This window comes from Schistocerca gregaria, chromosome 1, assembly GCF_023897955.1.
Source record: "Schistocerca gregaria isolate iqSchGreg1 chromosome 1, iqSchGreg1.2, whole genome shotgun sequence".
NCBI lineage: Eukaryota > Metazoa > Arthropoda > Insecta > Orthoptera > Acrididae > Schistocerca > Schistocerca gregaria.
In genome coordinates, this window is record NC_064920.1 from 715625843 (window position 1) to 715647205 (window position 21363).

The 21363-nt window shown below is 47.2% G+C and overlaps 1 protein-coding gene across 1 annotated transcript in view; it reads right to left on the bottom strand.

Moving 5' to 3' along the window:
* Positions 1-21363, bottom strand: part of LOC126302673 (lipopolysaccharide-induced tumor necrosis factor-alpha factor homolog) — a 46322-nt gene that overhangs the window by 11380 nt on the left and 13579 nt on the right. Inside the window, exon 2 of the mRNA XM_049991747.1 lies at positions 11664-11793. Coding sequence (XP_049847704.1) covers positions 11664-11793 — 130 coding nt within the window. The remainder of the gene's footprint in view (positions 1-11663; positions 11794-21363) is intronic.

The window sequence follows — 21363 nt, forward strand, 5'->3', positions numbered from 1 at the left end:
GTAATTTTTCTCCAGTGTAAACCGGTTTCGCTTTAACACATGAAGATATGTACCAAGTTACATTGCCATATGATAACTACAAGCAACACTGGACCACTCTGAGTAACTGATCTTTATGATCACTCAGTACTTTACTAGTTTGGGTAACTATTCGAAAATGGGGAACAGAATTTACTACTGTTCCTTACTTCTGTAGTAAGTGTTCAGACACCATCTGCAGGACAAATACTTGTCAGCCATTTACAGTGCTTACAGTGGTGGTGTTGTTCTCAAAAGCTATCTCCCTAACGTTGTACAAATCATCAATTCTATGGGATCGCCTAACCTCGGTATAGGTCCTCCCTTTCCTGGGTCCACCTAATCTTTTCCTCCAATATACAATTTACATGAGGTACACGACACCAATGAAAAATGAAGTACTCCCTCCTTCCCTACTTACTTAGTTGCAAGAAATTTTTCCCTAGTAAAGCTCCGTCCTACGTTCCTCAGCGTCGTGGCTGCGTATGTACCATCTTGAGTCAATTACCTAATTTGCTGTCACCCCCGCCCCCCTCTTTGTACTTACTAACTCAAATTAGAGAATGGATGCAATTCCTTTCTTTCCAGTCGGTCAGTGTAACGTTGCTAACATGTAGCGCATTAGGCTAGTATGATTTCCTACACCATCGAAGCCTTTGATGGATAAAAATCCCAGAATGGTTGTTGGTCATCTTAACTGTCAGAAGAACCGAGAGCGTAACATTTCTTCTGAAATGATGTGCTACACCTCAAAATTTTGTCATTTCCTTCCACTCTTCCTGCATGAATCAATCACGTAATAGCAGCATGGCTTTCTCACTTTCTAGACATCTTGCTTTCGGCTGCTTGGTGGGAGGGTTGGAAGTTCTGTCCATATGGGACATGTTGTTCCAACTTTCCTAGTAATTAGATAAAAGATGTTCGTGTAAAAATGTTGTTTTGGTAGTTAACTTTTAGCTAATTTGCCAGTGTGCACGCACTAACTTGACAAAAGTACTCTGTCGGAGTGAGACATGCTAGCACAGAACATCAGCAAGGCGCGACGGCGACTGGGCGACTCCACCTTCTGTGAATGGGTCGCTGATGCTCTGACGTCACGGCCTGCCGGTGTTATGGGAAGCAGAGAACAAGAGACGTTGCCTACAGTGACAATGACCAAAATCAGTTGAAAGAAGCTTGAGGGAAAGGTCTCGCGTCTCATACAATGTCGGCTTTCATGGTCAGCCTCATCGTCAGTTAAAACTACTGTGCTGAGGGGCCATGCTCGATGTGCGAAATTGCTTTCTGACGTTTCGTCTCCAACTGCATGAGACATCTTCAGAGGTTTTGTTGTATCAGACGCCGAATGAGGCGTATTGAAACTTGCAAGAAATTTCCTAATGATTTATTTGCTTACACTACAGTGCTCCGTTCATCTCGGTCTGTGTCACAGGGCCCCGCAATGCTGAGGTAGCACCCCAGCAGCCTGTGCAATGCAACACTGTCATGCCGGCCTTGGCCGGCCTGCTGAGTTCCGATGACGTCAGGATGCCTGCGCCAGCAGCCGACTCAGCAGCCATGATCCCCATTGACTCTGTGCTGCTCCACCGGGAGCTGTAGGCTGGCACTGCTACTGCTACTTCTTCCTTGCTGGTGTAGCTGAGAATGCGGCGGCAACGACCACCCGTGGCCAGCATCCGAATCTGCACCCTCGCTTCTGAGGTCTCCGGCGTATGTCGGGAGCTGAGACAATTGCCCGCAGTAGTGAGCTGAAGAGTGGTCCACCCAGGCTGGCTGCAGACCCCATGTCGGCCTCAGAGGGTCGAACCAACGACCCGCCATGGACTGACACTTCGCCCCATCTGTTGCTGCACGTAAGCCTGACAGTGTGACAAGCCTCGCCGTCCAGGAGAGCTGCCACACTTTAATGAATCTCGTTAGAAAACAACACCTATTTATACTCTGCTGTGCGCCTCTGTTTTGCTAACGCACCCCTTCGTGACACGTACACATAACACTTAGGTTGGCCAGCGGCCCTCTTCTGTTGTGTGCGCCTTCCCCGGCAGTTCTACACCCCTATGGCCTCTATTTGCCTTCGCAACAGCGGGTACGCATATCTTACTGCAATTTGGCCCGCACCTGGCTGTAACTCTTGCTCCAAATATCGCTCAAAACTAACTTTCCCTACCGTAAACGGTGGTGCCGCTACAGAGGTAAAACGGCTACTGCCACTAAAGCTTGAGGGGCTTCATACTTATGGAGAGCACAGAAATGTCTACACCTGCACAACTGTTGTCTGGGGCACACCGAGAAATCAACAGTAGCAGAAAAGATTTCTCGAGACTAGAACTACGAAATAAAATTCAGTGAGACGAGCTTTTTATCAAGGACATAGCATTGTCATGCACGCATGTATAGAAAAGCAATGTTCATGAACACCATAATAATTTTAGTAGAAAAGAAGAATTTCTGAAGTTAGACAAAATATGGATGTCGACTGAGTCAACAGAATGACAGTCTATTACTTTTAACAGAGAATGACGACGCCATCCAGAGATAGTAAGTCGGCATCCCATGGCATATGGTAGTGCCATCTATGCACACTATAAATGCGAGAGCCGCTGAAGCCTTAGTGGCAGTAGCTGTTTTATATCCGAAGATGTTTGCTGCCTGTAGTGACGAAAAGTCAGGAAGCAGTTTTATACATCGACCGGAAGTTTTAACTGACAGTCTCTCTTCCGTTCTGACATCCGGTTCAGTGATGTTTTCTCAGAAGTAGAAAACCTATTTACCAAATGTTTTAACTGTTACGTAAAAGCAGAAAAATATAAAATACTTATGTACGAGTAAATAGCACTTACGTCATTTTCTAGCGAGTTGGCTTAGATGTAAACTCTTACAGCCCTCGACCCTCTGCAGATGCACAAGTCACGCATTACAAGGAGTGGCCCTACATAGCACATCCACAGCTTCAAGAAATTACGAGGCTACTATCATGCTAATGTTTGCTCTACCTTGGATCAGTGGATCCCCTTGCTGTAATAAAGCTATCTCAATTTACTACTGCTAACAAAGATGTAATCACATGAAGTGTATAGCAAGACGCTAAGGTTTATTTTCTTTAAGCATATTATCTGGTAGGGGATTTCAAGAAGTTAAGCTTTTGTATTTCACCAATTTTTATACTGAAAATTCCGTGGCTATGGTTACCGGTTGTCCTATACTACACTCCTGGAAATGGAAAAAAGAACACATTGACAACGGTGTGTCAGACCCACCATACTTGCTCCGGACACTGCGAGAGGGCTGTACAAGCAATGATCACACGCACGGCACAGCGGACACACCAGGAACCGCGGTGTTGGCCGTCGAATGGCGCTAGCTGCGCAGCATTTGTGCACCGCCGCCGTCAGTGTCAGCCAGTTTGCCGTGGCATACGGAGCTCCATCGCAGTCTAAAACTGGTAGCATGCCGCGACAGCGTGGACGTGAACCGTATGTGCAGTTGACGGACTTTGAGCGAGGGCGTATAGTGGGCATGCGGGAGGCCGGGTGGACATACCGCCGAATTGCTCAACACGTGGGGCGTGAGGTCTCCACAGTACATCGATGTTGCCGCCAGTGGTCGGTGGAAGGTGCACGTGCCCGTCAACCTGGGACCGGACCGCAGCGACGCACGGATGCATGCCAAGACCGTAGGATCCTACGCAGTGTCGTAGGGGACCGCACCGCCACTTTCCAGCAAATTAGGGACACTGTTGCTCCTGGGGTATCGGCGAGGACCATTCGCAACCGTCTCCATGAAGCTGGGCTACGGTCCCGCACACCGTTAGGCCGTCTTCCGCTGACGCCCCAACATCGTGCAGCCCGCCTCCAGTGGTGTCGCGACAGGCGTGAATGGAGGGACGAATGGAGACGTGTCGTCTTCAGCGATGAGAGTCGCTTCTGCCTTGGTGCCAATGATGGTCGTACGCGTGTTTGGCGCCGTGCAGGTGAGCGCCACAATCAGGACTGCATACGACCGAGGCACACAGGGCCAACACCCGGCATCATGGTGTGGGGAGCGATCTCGTACACTGGCCGTACACCTCTGGTGATCGTCGAGGGGACACTGAATAGTGCACGGTACATCCAAACTGTCATCGAACCCATCGTTCTACCATTCCTAGACCGGCAAGGGAACTTGCTGTTCCAACAGGACAATGCACGTCCGCATGTATCCCGTGCAACCCAACGTGCTCTAGAAGGTGTAAGTCAACTACCCCGGCCAGCAAGATCTCCGGATCTGTCCCCCATTGAGCATGTTTGGGACTGGATGAAGCGTCGTCTCACGCGGTCTGCACGTCCAGCACGAACGCTGGTCCAACTGAGGCGCCAGGTGGAAATGGCATGGCAAGCCGTTCCACAGGACTACATCCAGCATCTCTACGATCGTCTCCATGGGAGAATAGCAGCCTGCATTGCTGCGAAAGGTGGATATACACTATACTAGTGCCGACATTGTGCATGATCTGTTGCCTGTGTCTATGTGCCTGTGGTTCTGTCAGTGTAATCATGTGATGTATCTGACCCCAGGAATGTGTCAATAAAGTTTCCCCTTCCTGGGACAATGAATTCACGGTGTTCTTATTTCAATTTCCGGGAGTGTATAAAGGAATTGTCGTGCTTCACGTGGGAACTTCTGGAGACCCCTTTGTATGAAGCAAGCCCCAATCTTGCTCACAGTCAGCTAGGGCAGCAATTTCGAGCAAGGAAACCGTAAAAAAAACTGTGTAACATCGCCATTGCGGCTCTCCATGGGGTTCAAGCCACAAACACAATTTCATTTTAAAGACTCCCATTTCTGGTCAGACAGGCCAGACGGTAAAGGACGAGTGGCACTTTAGAATACCATTACATACAACGAAATCCTCAAACGGTAACGACCTAGCGCTTCAAGTGGCGGCTGCAGAAATAGAAATATCGAACGGCAACATCTTTACTATGTCCATTTATAAATCACACAGGACTATAACCAATAGCAATATCTGGCATCAATTGGTGACTCGACTTCGTTCTCCCTTCCTTATCTGTGGAGATTTCAACTTTCATCACAGTGCTTGGGGCAATGGGTGCCAACGACCCAGAAGATTGTCTCGTTAGTGCAATTGAAGATCTAGATTTGATCATTCTGAATGACGGCTCTCCAAGAATGTTACCTTCCACTTTTAAACGGTTGTCTGCAAAGGACTTTAGTCTTGTGTAGCCTGATTTCCATAAAACTCCTAAGTTGGAGGTGTTAAGGTATTCTATGTGATCAGACTACTCCCCATAAAATGGTATTGGCTCTCGAGGTAAGTATGAGAAGTAGGTATTGTTGAAAGAGCCCACGGAAAATAAAGGATCTGTTCAGGGAGAAATAATCATTCACGAAATATTCAGAAAACAGAATCCAGCATGGACGCCGAGAGAAGCTTATGCCGCACTTGTGTGATCTTGCAGGTAGTAACTCAATAGCCCAGGGAAAAACAGGTTTACTCTGCTAAACATCGTGTTTTCTGGAAGAACTGACTATTCCCAAGCTGTGGCTAAACGAAGGTTAGCCTTATCTAAACACTGCAGGGAACAGGCGCTGCGTCGGTTTCTGGAATACAGACAATAGATGCGAACACGATGATACTCCTGAAGAACAGAAAAAAAGACGACTTCTGGCAACTTGTGTAATAGACTGAAGTCTAACATTTCATAGGTGTGGGGGACAATATCATTCTAATGCAGATGGTTCTCCAGAAATGGATCCCACGTGGTTAGAAGGCTTCGTGACTAAGTGGCTCTCCGACTTGGCCTGAAGTCCACATGGCTATTCCACAGGAAACAGATTGCAACTATCCTCTACTAGTTCCGTTCACCGGGCGTGAGTTGGAAGTAGTTACAAAAAATTCTACAAATACCTTTCCGGGTACTCGTTATGGCATGATATGAAAGTCTTCCACCGGTTACTTTGGAAATATTACTTTGGAATTTTAATGAGACTTAGGGAAAAGGGAAAGGTATGGAGGAATGGACTATCACATTATCACGCCTGTACTGAAACCTGTGAAGGACACCAAAATTTATACCTCAAACTGACCAGTTGCCTTGTCTTCTTGCGTGGGGGAAACTTATCAAAAATTATCTTGAGGTACAGATGAACCATAATGAATCCTTACATTGATCCCAATTTGGATTCATTAAAGTAGAGGAACTTTTGAAAACAATTTTGTGCAATAACATTCTCCCAGCCTTCCAAGAAAAGAAGTTCTTAACATCATTATTCATAGACGTGGCATCTTATGAGAATGTCCAGGTCTCCATCCTTTTAGAGAACTGAAGTGAACTGGTGTTACTGTCAGTTGGATAGATGGCACCAGTGCTTTTCTCGCACAGAGAGCAATTTAAGTAAGATAGCTAACAGTTTATAGCACCTTCGTTACGATCCAGTGGTTACCCAATGGGGTAATTCTTATCCCCGTGTTATACACAATTCACTATCGTAATCTCTAAGAAATTATTCCTCCAAATGTTCAAACACTACAGTACGCTGACAATATATGCTCATACTCATCTGATTCTACGGAGGATTCCGCAGTCGGGATGCTGACAGCTGCAGTAGCAAAAGGGAACGGTAGGTTACGTGAAAATGGCCTTTAAGTTTCTTCTTAGAAGTCAGTTATATTTCAAGACTGTATTTGCATAATAATTCAATTCATACAAGGAGTTATTCATTCCAGTTTCAACTAAAGCCAAATTCGTGGAATGTGGCTCGATTCGAAACGCAGTTGGATTCCTCACATCAAGCCCATTATTAATACTTTTCACCCGATAGTTGTCAACAGATCGTTAACGATATTTTAGTAGCGTGCAAATCCAGTGTTCTATTGAGCATATATAGGATGTTACTTACGAAGAGTGTCGGGTATGCTTGCACAGTATATGGGATTTCCAGCGTCAAATATACACATAAATTAGATACTTTACAATACAGCTGTGTCCAAACTTGTTTTTGGAGGACGAGATCAATTCCTACCAATGAATTCTTAGTAGATGCGTTGGAAATGTCTTTTAGGCGACAATAGGTCGTAAGAAAATATATACTGGAATGATAGCGCTTACAACTCAGCCAAGTAATTAATAAATGTAAGACGCTGCACACTATCTTGAGCAAGAGATTACTATATCGACTTCCAGACGTTTTTAGGAGTTTTCAGACGATGAAGCATCTATCCAAAGGTAATTTAACAACAAGAACAAATCGTATGCATAAATGGCCTTTAGAAACTCTGCACGTCCTTCGTTCCATTGCTTTACTTGGAATTTAGTGCATAAGAACGGGTCACTTAGAATAGTTTAAGCTTCCTTCGTCAGTCTCTTACACAGCTTGAAGCATTAGCAGTCATGAAAGCCACATTAAGTGCTCTTCAACACAGAATAACGAAAGGATCGGTATTACTTCTGATTCTAAAAGCTGTCTTGGTGCCTTAGAGGTCAGGAATTAGAGTAAACATAGCAATAAAATTGTTATCGACGTAGCTCATGATATAACAGAATAGTAGTAGTATGGTATTCTGCCTTACAGCAGGTCTCGTAATGGGTTAAGACTCTCTCACTTTTGGCTATGGACAGACTATCTTTTCGTTTCTGAATATTTGTCTCCTTGTATACTGTCCATCAATTGATATCTTCTTTTTCCTCTTCCCTTTTTCCCTCCACCATTCCTTCCATTTCTTCCTTCAATGAACAGTCCCTCCTCTAACAATGTCCAATCCAGTTCCGTTTTCCTCTTTCTGATAGCTTTCTGTATGTTTCTTCTCCAACTCTTCTTAATACTTCATTCCTTACTCGGTCTTCCCATTTCACTTTTTCGATTCTTCTCCATATCCACACCTCTAGTACCTCCAATCTTCTTTAATCTTCCTCAATGTCCAAGTCTCCGCACCACATAGTGCATCGTTACAGATGTAACATTTGGCAAGTCTTTTCCTCAGATCTTTGTTTAGTGGTCCACAAAGTAATTTATGTTTCCTCTTGCATCCTCCTTTTGCCATTGCAATTATTTTCCTAATTTCTGTTGAGCAATACATGTCATCCATTATTACACGCCCCAACTAATTGAGGTAATTCACTTGTTGTATTTCCTCTCCCCCTATTTTCATACGCCATTTTCTCCCCTTTCCTCCACTTACCATGTTTTTCGTTTTCTTCTTGTTAATCTTCATTCTGTATTTTTCTAATTTTGTGTTTAGATCATCTAACATTTGTTCCATCTCTCTTGCACTCTCTGCCATCACAACCATGTCGTCTGCAAATCTTATACACTCCACTCTCCGACCCCTTACACAAGCCCCTCTCCTTCCATCAAAACGTTCACTAATAATTTCCTCCAGATAGATATTTAACAGTGTTGGTGATAAACAACAGTCTTGTCTTACATCTCTTCCTAGTTCTATTTCTTCACTCATCACACCACCTGTTCCTAATCTTGCTCTCTGGTTCAAATATAAATTTCTAATTAGCCGTCTATCCCTGCAGTCAATTCAAAGTTTCCTTAGGATTTCCATCCGTTTGTCCCATCAGACACAGCCTTTTCAATATTAATGAACCATACATATACGTTTTCTTCTCCATGTACCTCACCACTATCACTCTCAGTAGCCCAGTGGCATCTCTCTGCTTGGCGTTGCCATTCTTTTTCCTTCAGTGGTATTTAGCTTCAAGTTTCTTCCCTCAGGGCAGTAGATGTTGCAGCAGTATCCGTATGACGCAAACACTGCTGAAGTACCTTTAGCAGATGGTACCTTTCTTGTGGGAAAGACCACCACAATTTTAGTATACCAGTGTGACTGGATGATACGTTCGGAGGCTGCGCAATAACATGCTAACTTTCCATCACTAACGTTTTAATAACGGTAAATTAAACTTGCTTTATGTTGTGGAATAGGTATTTCTAAACAGCAAGCTATCGCCAACTTACTTCGAAAGCCAGAATTACATCCGAAACTAAAACGAAAGCTAAGATAGAGTAAGCCATTCGGATATTCCGCCTAGACCCGGCTCCCAAGCGAAGTCGTGGAGATGTAATCAGATCAGAAGGGGGCAGTCTTAGTTGTTTTGTCCAGCCGCACAAACCTTAATTTTGTGCAAGAATAATGGACTATAACATTTTAAGAATCTTTAACATCAGTTATTGCTGTCGCAAGATAAAGATTTTAAATATATTAATAATATAAGACTTGTTCAAAAGACAGTTGATAAGCTTCGTAACTTGCAGTTTCTTGTGTTCTACTTGAATAAATAAAAATTGCATCCGTAAACAGTTAACGGACGAATTATTTATCACAGCCTCAAGATAATGGATGTACAACCTATGGTCAGGTAATGTCTTTGGAAGATAGCTGGTTGGTCAAAAAAAAAACAGAATTACGCACTTCACTCAGGGCGGTGAAGGCAATTAGGCATCTAGCGTGTAATGCCTTCCCAGAACAAATATCATTAACACGTAGTCTGTGGTACACAGGAGAAAGCTCACGATAATTCATATAATCATATTACACTACTGGCCATTAAAATTGCTACACTACGAAGATGACGTGTTACGGACGTGAAATTTAACGGACAGGAAGAAGATGCTGTGATATGCAAATGATTAGCTTTTCAGAGCATTCACACAAGGTTGGCGCCGGTGGCGACACCTACAACGTGCTGACACGAGGAAAGTTTACAACCGATTTCTCATATACAAACAGCAGTTGACCGGCGTTGCCTGGTGAAACGTTGTTGTGATGCCTCGTGTAAGCAGGAGAAATGCGTACCATCACGTTTCCGACTTTGATAAAGGTCGGATTGTAACCTATCGCGACTGCGGTGTATCGCATCGCGACATTGCTGCTCGCGTTGGTCGAGATCCAATGACTGTTAGCAGAATATGGAATCGGTGGCTTGAGGAGGGTAATACGGTACGCCGTGCTGGATCCCATGTAGATGTAGAACGGCCTCGTATCACTAGTAGTCGAGATGACAGGCATCTTATCCGCACCGCTGTAACAGATCGTGCAGCCACGTCTCGATCCCTGATTCAGCAGATGGGGACCGTTTGCAAGACAACAACCATCTGCAATAACAGTTCGACGACGTTTGCAGCAGCATGGACTACCAGCTCGGAGACCATGGCTACGGTTACTCTTGACGCTGCATCACAGACAGGAGCGCCTGCGATGGTGTACTCAACGACGAACCTGCGAGCATGAATGGCAAAACATTTTTTCCGATGAATCCAGAATCTGTTTACAGCATCATGATAGTCGCATCCGTGTTTGGCGAGATTGAGGTGAGCGCACATGGGAAGCGTGTATTCGTCATCGCCATACTGGCCTATCACCTGGCGTGATGGTATGGGGTGCCATTGCTTACACGTCTCGGTCACCTCTTGTTCGCATTTACGGTACTTTGAACAGTGGACGTTACATTTCAGATGTGTTACGACCCGTGGCTCTAACCTTCATTCGATCCCTGCGAAACCCTACATTTCAGCAGGATAATGCACGACCGCATGTTGCAGAACCTGTACGGGCCTTTCTGGATACATAAAATGTTCGACTGCTACCCTGGCCAGCACATTCTCCAGATGTCTCACTAACTGAAAACGCCTGGTCAATGGTGGCCGAGCAACTGGCTCGTCACAATACGCCAGTCACTACTCTTGATGAAGTGTGGTATCGTGTTGAAGCTCCATGGGCAGCTGTACCTGTCCACGCCATCCAATCTCTGTTTGACTCCATTCCCAGGCGTATCAAGGCCGTTATTACTACCAGAGGTGGTTGTTCTGGGTACTGATTTCTCAGGAGCTGTGCACCCAAATTGCGTGAAAATGTGATCACATGTCAGTTCCAGCATAATATATTTGCCCAATGAAAACCCGTTTATCATCTGCATTTCTTATTTGTGTAGCAATTTTAATGGCCAGTAGTGTATTTTACGCTTTAAAGCCTCTCAGGTAGATGAACAGTCCTCTTAGAGATCTGACCATTATGCTCTCACTATCCGAATGACATCCTCGAGTGCGTATCTCCCATTAGCGGCAAACTCGCCTCCATCTCGTGGCTACCACGCACCGATCAGCGTCGGGCCGTTTCAGCGCCAACTCGCTGCCAACAGTTCCCTCTTACCACACATGCAAGATACTTGAGTCGGTATCCATCTAAGTATATAGTTCTGGCAACACAATGACCTCCTCCTGTGCGGATGCACACATATTCCCCAAACTCTTACGGAACATGGTAAGAATGTCTTCCACGAATAATGTGTTGGGGTGGGACGCTACGAATGTAATGTGTGGGCATACAGTGTGAGAATGTGGAACTCGCGGGAGGCGTGCGCGGGATAGTCCCTGCAGTCACACTATCCTCTGTGTCCTCGGTGGCTCAGATGGATAGAACGTCTGTCCAGTCCTGGTCCGGGCATACATTTTCTCCTGTTCCCGTTGATATATATCAACGCCTGTCAGCAGCTTAAGGTATTAATGTAATTCTAAATTCATACATGCAAGAGGTGAATAGGTGACTCATTATGGTGCGAACGCTACACGAGGTGTGTGGCAAACGCACATCATCTCTTTGTGGCTGGTGTTGAAGTATCCTGCGGCCTCTGACTCACCCGATAGGCAGGAGCGCGGCGGCGATGACCCATGTGCGTTTGGTGGTGGTGCGGTGCATCCTTGTGGTGATGACGGAGCGGCAGCTGGGGCACGTAATGAGCTGAGGCTCCCACCCCAGGCCCGCCGACACTGTAGCAACACACCACTGTCACTGACATGATCAACAGCTCCAACATATATAATGCCACCCAAAAACCAAACAACGTGCTGCACCAGTTACTGTATATGAAGCATGTTGAGAAAGTGTACTGTTGCTGTGACCATAACGGATTGTCGGTTCTTGTGTTTGAGGGTTGGCAACACTGAGTTGTAGAGTAAGACCCCTGACCAAAACTAACATCGCAGGACCACGGTATTAAGTAAACGCACGTTGTAGTGTCCAGTTGCGCCAAGGATGTCCTCACACAACCTTAGGCACCAACATGTGCCATATCACATTTGGAACCATTCCCCTGGCTTCGCGCCTTCAGATCATCTCTCTAAATTATCAATAGACGAGCAGGTGCAAAAAGAGTTCTGGAGTGGGGGAAGGAGCTGGAGCGGCAGTTCTTTGAGGAGGGTATAGAGAACGTTGTACCATGGCTCACCACATGCACTGAACGGGATGAGGGTTATGAGTAAAACTAGTGAAATGTATCAACAGTATACTGTTTTTTTCCAAATACGTATTTCCTAAAAAAAATATAAACACGTAGTACACTTACTTTCTGAATATGCCACATAACATCTCAATTGATATGCTGGGTTTAGCTGAACGTGATCCCTGCAACGTGATTACGTTAGGCAGTTGTGTTTATTTTAACTTACAAATTTGTAATAACCTACAGTGACAATTCAAAATATGCGCCAAACTGCGACAATAACTCAGATTTAGTTTTTTTTTTTCATAAGCATTCGCGTTAGACTATTAAACACCACTCCAGACGTCACAAATTTTCATTCGTGTTCAATTAAAAGTGAGAACACCAGTGCCAAAGTTTCATACCTGGAAATCATTAGTTCGATTCCTAGTTCGGCACAAAGTCTCGATCACCGCTTTAGGTTATCATCATGCCGGTTCAGCAAATGTGAATGGTTTGCAATGATATCATTCCATTTGCACTTTCATTAACGTCATTCCTAATGATCCATTGAATTCATACACTTCCAAAATTTGATTCCCGCCATAGAGAATTACACCACAAGCAGAAAAGACTAGAAATTTATTTTATCATAGATGTATAAGACACGCCAGTTGTAACTGCTACGTGAAAGTTGGAATTTACAAATGCAAACAGTAAGTGTAAATTCAAACCAGGTAGTTGCGAGCAGACGTTGAAGTAGCGGAGACGCGGCCGTAGTGTAACAACGTCGTGTTACAAATCGCAACGCAACATCTCTACATCGGACGTGCAAGATATTAACCAGAATGTTTTGATGAACGGAAGTGTGTGCAAAGACTGTCCCGCACAACTTCACTGCCGAACAAAAGTAATTACGTGCGGGCTCCTGCCGCGAGTAGATTGAAATGCAACCAAGGAAAACCATTTTCTCGAGAAAAAAAAATTATCAACCGTGAAGACACTATGACATCAATGCCAACCTATCACGGAACGACACAAATGCAGAAATTCATGTGAAAGTCAACGCTTTGACGTTATAACCGACGTTCGAGTAAAAGGACTGTTCTCTCAGTTTCCCATGGTTTTATGAATCTTCTGTGAATTATACTCAAGTGGAGGGGGAGGGGGAACCTCGAAAACAGCTGAAGCATTAAAACCACCGTAAATTATGTTTAGTTTATTAATCCAGTTTCGAAGATTTTTTGCTCTAAAGTGACATGAAGCGCACAACTACGTAAAGTTGTTAGTTCCTTACTTATAATTCCATTCACAGCGTTTATAAAACGAAGGAAAAATAAAATTTTCACAGTCTACAAAAAACCAAAAGAAGAAACTCACCCAAAACCCTTAAGCCATTATCTTATTCAATATACTCATCTACACTACAGTTGCAATAGAAGACCCACTGGCAATTCCTGACCTAAGCCACTGTTCTTCAGGACTCCCCCGTCGCAAAATTACTGCAAAGATGATGTTTGGTTGGTTGGTGTTTAAGGGACCAAACAGCAAGGTCATCAGTCCCTTGTTTCAAATGTGGTCCATTCCGCTAGTGTGACATCTCAGGAACGTCAGAATAATAAAAGGGAAAAGGCTAAAAATATGAAAGGGCAGTCATGTTGTCAATGGTAAAAACAAAATGAGGGAAGTCAGCAAGAGAACGAACCCAACGCTATGCTGAAGCAGTGTAGGCAACACCACCTGTGACTTAAAAGGTGCAACTGCTAGAATGTAGAAGTACATATGGGAAAAGGAGACTAACCAATCCTTAAAAAAAAGGGGGTAAAAACAGAATAAAAGGAGAAGGAAAGAGGATCTCTGTCAGGGAGGTGAGTCGGGAATCTCCAAACATGGCTTACAGTGGGAGACACCCAAACACTCACCGACCTCCCCAACACCAGAGAAAGATTAAAAACCTTAAAACTGAGAATAAAAACCACTTTCCTGGAGGAAACCGAAAACCAGAGAGCATCCGGGAATCGTCAGCCAACATCAAAGGTAAAGTGTGGGGGAGTCTGTGCTTAGCACACACAGCCAAAAGAAGGGGTCAGTCAACCAAAATGTGGGCGACTGACTGGAAGGCTCCACAACCACAAAGTGGGGGTGACTCATCACGAAAAAGAAATCCATGGGTCAGCCAGTTATGGCCAATGCAGAGACGACACAGTGTGGTCGAGTCCTTTCGGGAGAGGCGTGAGGAAGAACGCCACCGGCCTGGTGTCACCTTATTCGCACGAAGTTTATTACCCAGGAGCGTAGCCTCCCAAGAACTGGTCCATGACTGTGAGAAGTGGGATTTGATGTGAAGCCGTAAATCCGCTACAGGAGGGGTTACAGAAAACGGGGGTAAGTCACTGCTCCCCCAGCCAAACGATCAGCGAGCTCATTAACCTGGATACCCACATGGCCAGGGACCAAAAGGAAGTCAATGTAACAAGCAGCGCGGTGAAAAACAGCGAAATGGTCATGGATGGCAGAGACCAAGGGATGGCGCGAAAAACACCGGTCAATAGCAAGAAGGCCACTCATCGAGTCCATACATAACAAAACGCGGTTGTGTTGGGACCGTTTAATAAAGGTAAGGGCCTGGGAAATTGCCATCAATTCCGCAGTAAACACCTCACAGGTAGGTGGCAGCAGATGATTTTCCGTTCCAACACAGGAAGGGAAGGCAGATCAGCAGATTTAGAGCCATCAGTGTAAAAAACAACAGCATCCCGAAACTCCCATAAAATTTGGCGGAAAAAGGAACAGAGAACCCTCGGGAGGATGGAATCTTTCGGACCTCGGAGGAGATCCATTCGAATTCGAGGCTGAGGAACTAACCAGGGGGGGTGGAGGGGATGGATCGAGGAAGATAGGATAAAGGAGGAAGCTGAAAATCATGGTAAACAGACGCAAGGCGGTGCCCAACCGGCAAACCCGCCCGAGGGTGGGAGTCGGGTGGGTGACGTCCATGGTCTGGGAACAGGATAGAATAGGAAGGATGAGTGGGAGAGGAAGCTGGGACCGCCGACCAGAAAGGACGGGGGGGGGGGGGGGGTGCCAGCTTCAACCAGGAGACTATCAACAGGGCTAGTAGGGTAGCCACCAGTGGCCAAACAGATACCACGATGGTGGGCTGGATCCAGCATGTGCAGTGTGGAAGAAGCAGCTGAACCATAAACTTGACAACCATAGTCCAAGCGGGACAGAACTAGAGCACGATAAAGACGGAGAAGGAGGGAACGGTCCACACCCCAAGAGGAGTGGGCAAGGAAGCGAAGGACATTGAGTTTACAGAAACATCCTACCTTCAGAAGTCTGATATGGGGCAGCCAAGTGAGCTTGTTGTCGAAAGACCCAGGAAACGAAACTGTGGGACCACAGGCAATCATTGTGCATCGAGATAGAGCTCTGGGGATCGTAGTACAGCGACAGAAGTGGACCGCCCGCGATTTTGAAGGAGAGAATTGAAACCCGTGTGAGAGGGTCCATGCAGAGGTATGCCGTATAGCTCCCTGGAGCTGCCGTTCTGCAGATGCCATCGAGGAGGAACTAACCCAAATGCAGAAATCATCCACATACAGGGCAGAGGCGACGAAAGGACCGACAGAGGCCACAGGTCCATCGATATCAATGAGGGAAAGAAAGACAATCGAGACAGAACCCTGTGGGACACCTGTCTCCTGGGTCCGTGGAGAACTAAAAACAGTACCAACTCGAACTCTGAATGACCGATGGAACAGGAACTGGCGGATAAAAATCGGGAGTGGGCCCCAAAGACCCCATTGATGAAGGGTAAGTAAGATGTGTTGGCGCCAGGCCGTGTCATAAGCCTTGCGAAGGTCAAAAAACCCTGCAACCAAATGGAGGCGCTGGGAAAAGGCCTGGCCAACTGCGGATTCCAAGCGAAGAAAATGATCGATTGGAGACCGTCCCTCTCGAAAGCCACACTGGTAAGGGGACAATAGATCTCGATATTCAAGGACCCAATTGAGGCGACAGGCTACTATCCGTTCAAGTAACTTACAAACAACATTGGTCAAACTAATTGGCCAATAGCTGTCAACAGACAGGGGTTCTTACCAGGCTTAAGGACAGAAACCACGATGCTATCACTCCACTGAGAAGGGAAATCACCCTGGAGCCAGATACAGTTAAACACTCGAAGATGATGTTGCCGTTGTGGAGCACTGAGATGTTGAAGCAGTTTGTTATGAATGGAATCTGGGCCAGGGGCCGTATCATGAGAAGAAGATAGAGCAGAAAGAAATTCCCATTCAGTAAAAGGTTCGTTGTAAGATTTTGACTCACAAGGGGTAAAACATAAGGTGGAAGCTTCAGCCCGCTGTTTCTGGAGAAGGAAAGCAGCTGGATAGGAGGCTGATGCTGATGCCACTGCAAAATGGGTCACAAGATGTTCTGCAAAAACTAATGGGTCCGTACAAAGGACAGGTGAAGGCCGGGGAGGGTGGACTGCCGATGTCAACCTTTGAGGGAGCAAAGTGTAGCCCATACCCGTGACAGAGAGACAGTAGAACCAAGGGAAGAAACGAATCGTTCACAACATATCCGCTTGCTCTGTTTGATTAAATAACAGGCTTCAGCGCGGTGGCGTTTAAAGGTTGGCTATGGATGGGTGCCTCTTAAAGTGTTGCAAAGCTGGACAGCGATCACGGATGGCAATGGCCGTACTCCACCATGGGACTTGCCGGCGACGAAATGGTCCAGATGAACGCGGGACAGCAAGGCCAGCAGCGCGAACAATCGCGTTAGACACGTCACGTAGGACGTCATCAATACAACCCACCAAAGTGGGAGAAAACAAGACGTGTGCAGTGTATAGAGGACAATCGGCGCTTTGGAAAGACCAAAGAGATAACCTGTCCATTGGAGAGAGGGAAGGGAGCGAGATAATCAACGGAAAATGGTCAATATCACAAAGGTCGTCGTGTGGCGACCAGTGTAATGAAGAGAGGAGAGAGGAGAGAGGGAGAAGAAAGAGGAAGATCAATGGCAGAAAAGGTACCATGACCGGCACTGAAATGAGTAGGGGAGCCATCATTAAGAGGGCACAAGTCGTGGTCTGCAATGAACTGGTCTATGAGAAGACCTCGTCTACATGGAAAGGCACTGCCCCACAAGGGATGATGAGCATTAAAATCCCCAATGAGGAGGAAGGGTGGAGAAAGTTGCTGAAGAAGGGCAGTTGAGGCAGCAGGTGTAAGAGGCCTGTCAGGAGGGAGATAAAGATTGCAAACCGTGACTGCAGAGTCTAGGTGGACCCTAACAGCAACCGCTCCCAATGTCGTTTGAAGAGGAATCCACATGCTAGCAATGTCTGTATGGTTGGTTTGTGGGATTAAAGGGACCAGACTACTATGGTCATCGGTCCCTTGTTCCATAAAAACTAAAACCACTCGAAGAGAATAAAAAACGAACAACAGGAAAGACAGCAGACAAAACAGGACATGAAATACTCTGACAGAGACCAGACAAAACAAATTAAAACACACAGTGTGACGGTGGTTGGCCGACCGTAGAGAGAAAGAGGAAAAGCCAACCACCAAGAACACTTTAAAAACTCAGTTTAAAATCAGAGGCTAAAAGCCAGAATCAACACTTAAAAAAACACTCAGATTAAAGGATAAAAACCGCCTGCCCGAATAAAACACAAAACCAAGCCCACCATGGCAGAGTCATCTGATAAAAGAGCAGAGAGCGTGTCAGGCATTGCAAAGGTCTGCCTGAACACTGTTAAAAGGGCGCACTCCGACAGAATATGGACCACCGTCAAGGACGCCCCACAACGACAAAGAGGGGGATCCTCACGACACAGTAAATAACTGTGCGTGAGTCGGGTGTGGCCAATGCGGAGCCGACAAAGGATGACAGTCTCTGCGGTTGGCTCACATGGATGACCGCCACACAGTCGTCGTGTCCTTGACGGCACGGAGTTTGTTAGGGGTGGTCAGACCGCGCCATTCAGCATCTCAAAACGAGAGAACTTTGCGGCATAAGACTGCCCGCAAATCAGCCGCCAAGAGGCCAATCTCCAGAGATGGCGCACTGGTGGCCTCTTTCTCCAGGCGGTCAACAGTTTCATTGCCGGGTATACCAACATGGCCTGGGGTCCAAACTAAGACCACAGACCTGTCGCTACACGCGAGAGTATGCAGGGACTCCTGGATAGCCATCACCAGACGAGTACGAGGGAAACACTGGCCGAGAGCTCGTAAACCGCTCAGGGAATCGCTACAGATAACGAAGGACTCACCTGACCAGGAGCGGATATACTCTGTGGCACGAAAGATGGCGACCTGCTCAGCAGTGTAAACACTGCAGCCATCCGGCAACGAACGTTGTTCAGAATGGTCCCCTAGAGTTAGTGCATAACTGACGAGACCAGCAGCCGTCGAACCGTCGGTGTAGACAACGCCAGAGCCCTGATACGTGGCCACGATGGAATAAAAGCGGCGTCGGGGGCGAGGTACACACCACGGGGGTGTATGCAGAGGGGCCCAGAAAGGAGGTGGAACAGGGAAACACCCAAGCCAGGAAAGAAGCTGCTCGACACGTACGGCGATCGAACAACCCAACCGGGGCCGAAGTTCTGGCAGATGAACGACTGACTGCAGGAAGAGGACACGATAATTTGGATGCCCGGGCAAGCTAAAAACATGGGCAGCATAAGCAGACAGTAATTGTTGGCGTCGTAACCGCAGTGGAGGGACACCTGCCTCCACAAGTATGCTGTCCACATGGCTGGTTCGGAAGGCACCAGTGGCAAGGCGTATCCCGCTGTGGAGGATTGGGTCCAGCACCCGCAACGCAGATGTGGATGCTGAGCCATAAGCCAGACTCCCGTAGTCCAGACGGGACTGGATTAACGCCTGGTAAAGCCGTAGGAGAGTAGATCGGTCGGCGCCCCACCTGGTGTGGCTCAGGCATCGCATAGCATTTAGATGCCGCCAACACGCCTGTTTAAGATGCCGAATATGAGGCAGCCAAGTCAACCAGGCATCAAAAACCATCCCCAAAAACCTATGTGGCTCCACCACTTTAAGAAGCTCGCCGTCAAGATAAAGCCGCGCCTCCGGGTGAACAGTGCGTCGCCGGCAGAAATGCATAACGCAGGTCTTGGCTGCGGAAAACTGAAACCCATGCGCTACAGCCCAAGACTGCGCCTTGCTGATTGCGCCCTGTAGCTGACGTTCAGCAGCTGCAATGCCAATAGAGCTGTAGTAAAGGCAGAAGTCGTCAGCATACAGGGAAGCGGAGACAGTATTTCCCACGGCCGCAGCGAGCCCGTTAATAGCTATTAAAAACAGACACACACTGAGAACAGAACCCTGTGGCACACCGTTGTCCTGGACTTGGGAGGAACTATATGAGGCCACGACGTGCACGCGGAAGGTACGATACGACAGAAAATTGCGGATATAGATCGGCAGAGGGCTCCGAAGACCACATCCATCAAGCATAGAAAGGATGTGATGACGCCATGTCGTATCATATGCCTTCCGCATGTCGAAAAAGACAGCAACCAGATGCTGACGACGGGCAAAGGCAGTACGGATGGCCGACTCCAGGCTCAGCAGATTGTTGGCGGCAGAGCGGCCTTCACGGAACCCACCCTGAGACGGAGCCAGAAGGCCTCAAGACTCCAGTACCCAATTCAAGCGCCGGGTCACCATCCATTCAAGCAACTTGCAAAGAACGTTGGTGAGGCTAATGGGACGGTAGCTGTCCACCTCCAAAGGGTTCTTCCCTGGTTTCAGAATGGGGACAACAAGACTTTCCCGCCACTGCGACGGAAACTCACCCTCGACCCAAATGCGGTTGTAAAGGTCGAGGAGGAGTCGCTGAGAGTCCACTGAAAGGTGTTTCAGCATCTGAGAGTGGATGCTACCTGGCCCAGGAGCGGTATCAGGACAAGCGGCGAGGGCACTTCGAAATTCCCACTCACTGAATGGAACATTGTACAATTCGGGATGGTGAGTGCGAAAAGAAAGACTCCGACATTCTATCCGCTCCTTAATGGAGTGGAAGCCCAAGGAGTAGTTGGCAGAAGCGGAATTCATAGCAAAGTGCTCTGCCAAGCGGTTTTCAATGACGTCGGAGTCAGTACAAACTGCTCCATTCAGTGAGAGCGCAGGGACACTGACAGGGGTCCGATAGCCATAGAGGCGGCGAATCTTGGAACAGACCTGCGATGGAGTGACATGGAGGCCAATGGTGGACACATACCGCTCCCAGCACTCCTGCTTTCGTTGGCGGATTATGCAGCGGGCTTGCGCACGCAGCCATTTGAAGGTGATAAGGTGGTCGATTGAGGGATGTCGATTGTGACGCTGGAGCGCTCGCCGGCGAGCTTTAATCGCTTTAGCGATCTCAGGCGACCACCAAGGCACAGTCCGCCGCGAAGGGACCCAGAAGAACGGGCAATAGCAGATTCGGCGGCAGTAACGATGCCGGTAGTGACCGATTGAACCACTGCATCAATGGCATCGGCAGAGAGAGGCTCAATAGCGGCAGTTGAGGAGAACAAGTCCCAGTCAGCCTTATTCAGAGCCCATCTGCTAGGGCGCCCAGAAGACTGACGCTGTGGCAGTGACAGAAAGATCGGAAAGTGGTCACTGCCACAAAGGTCGTCATGCACTCTCCATTGTACAGATGGTAAGAGGCTAGGGCTACGGATGGAAAGGTCAATGGCGGAGTATGTGCCATGCGCCACACTGAAGTGTGTGAAGGCACCATCATTTAAGATCGAGAGATCGAGCTGCGCCAATAAATGCTCAACGATGGCGCCTCGACCTGTTGCCACTGACCCACCCCACAGATGGTTATGGGCGTTAAAGTCGCCCAGTAACAAGAAAGGTGGAGACAATTGAGCTATCAGAGCAGCCAGGACATGCTGCACGACATCACCATCCGGTAAAAGGTAAAGACTGCAGACGGTAAGCCTGTGGCGTCCACACCCGAACAGCGACAGCCTCTAAAGGTGTGTGGAGAGGTACAGACTCGCTGTGAAGAGAGTTCAGGACATAGATGCAGACGCCACCAGACACCCTTTCATAAGCTGCCCGGTTCTTATAATAACCCCGATAGCCACGGA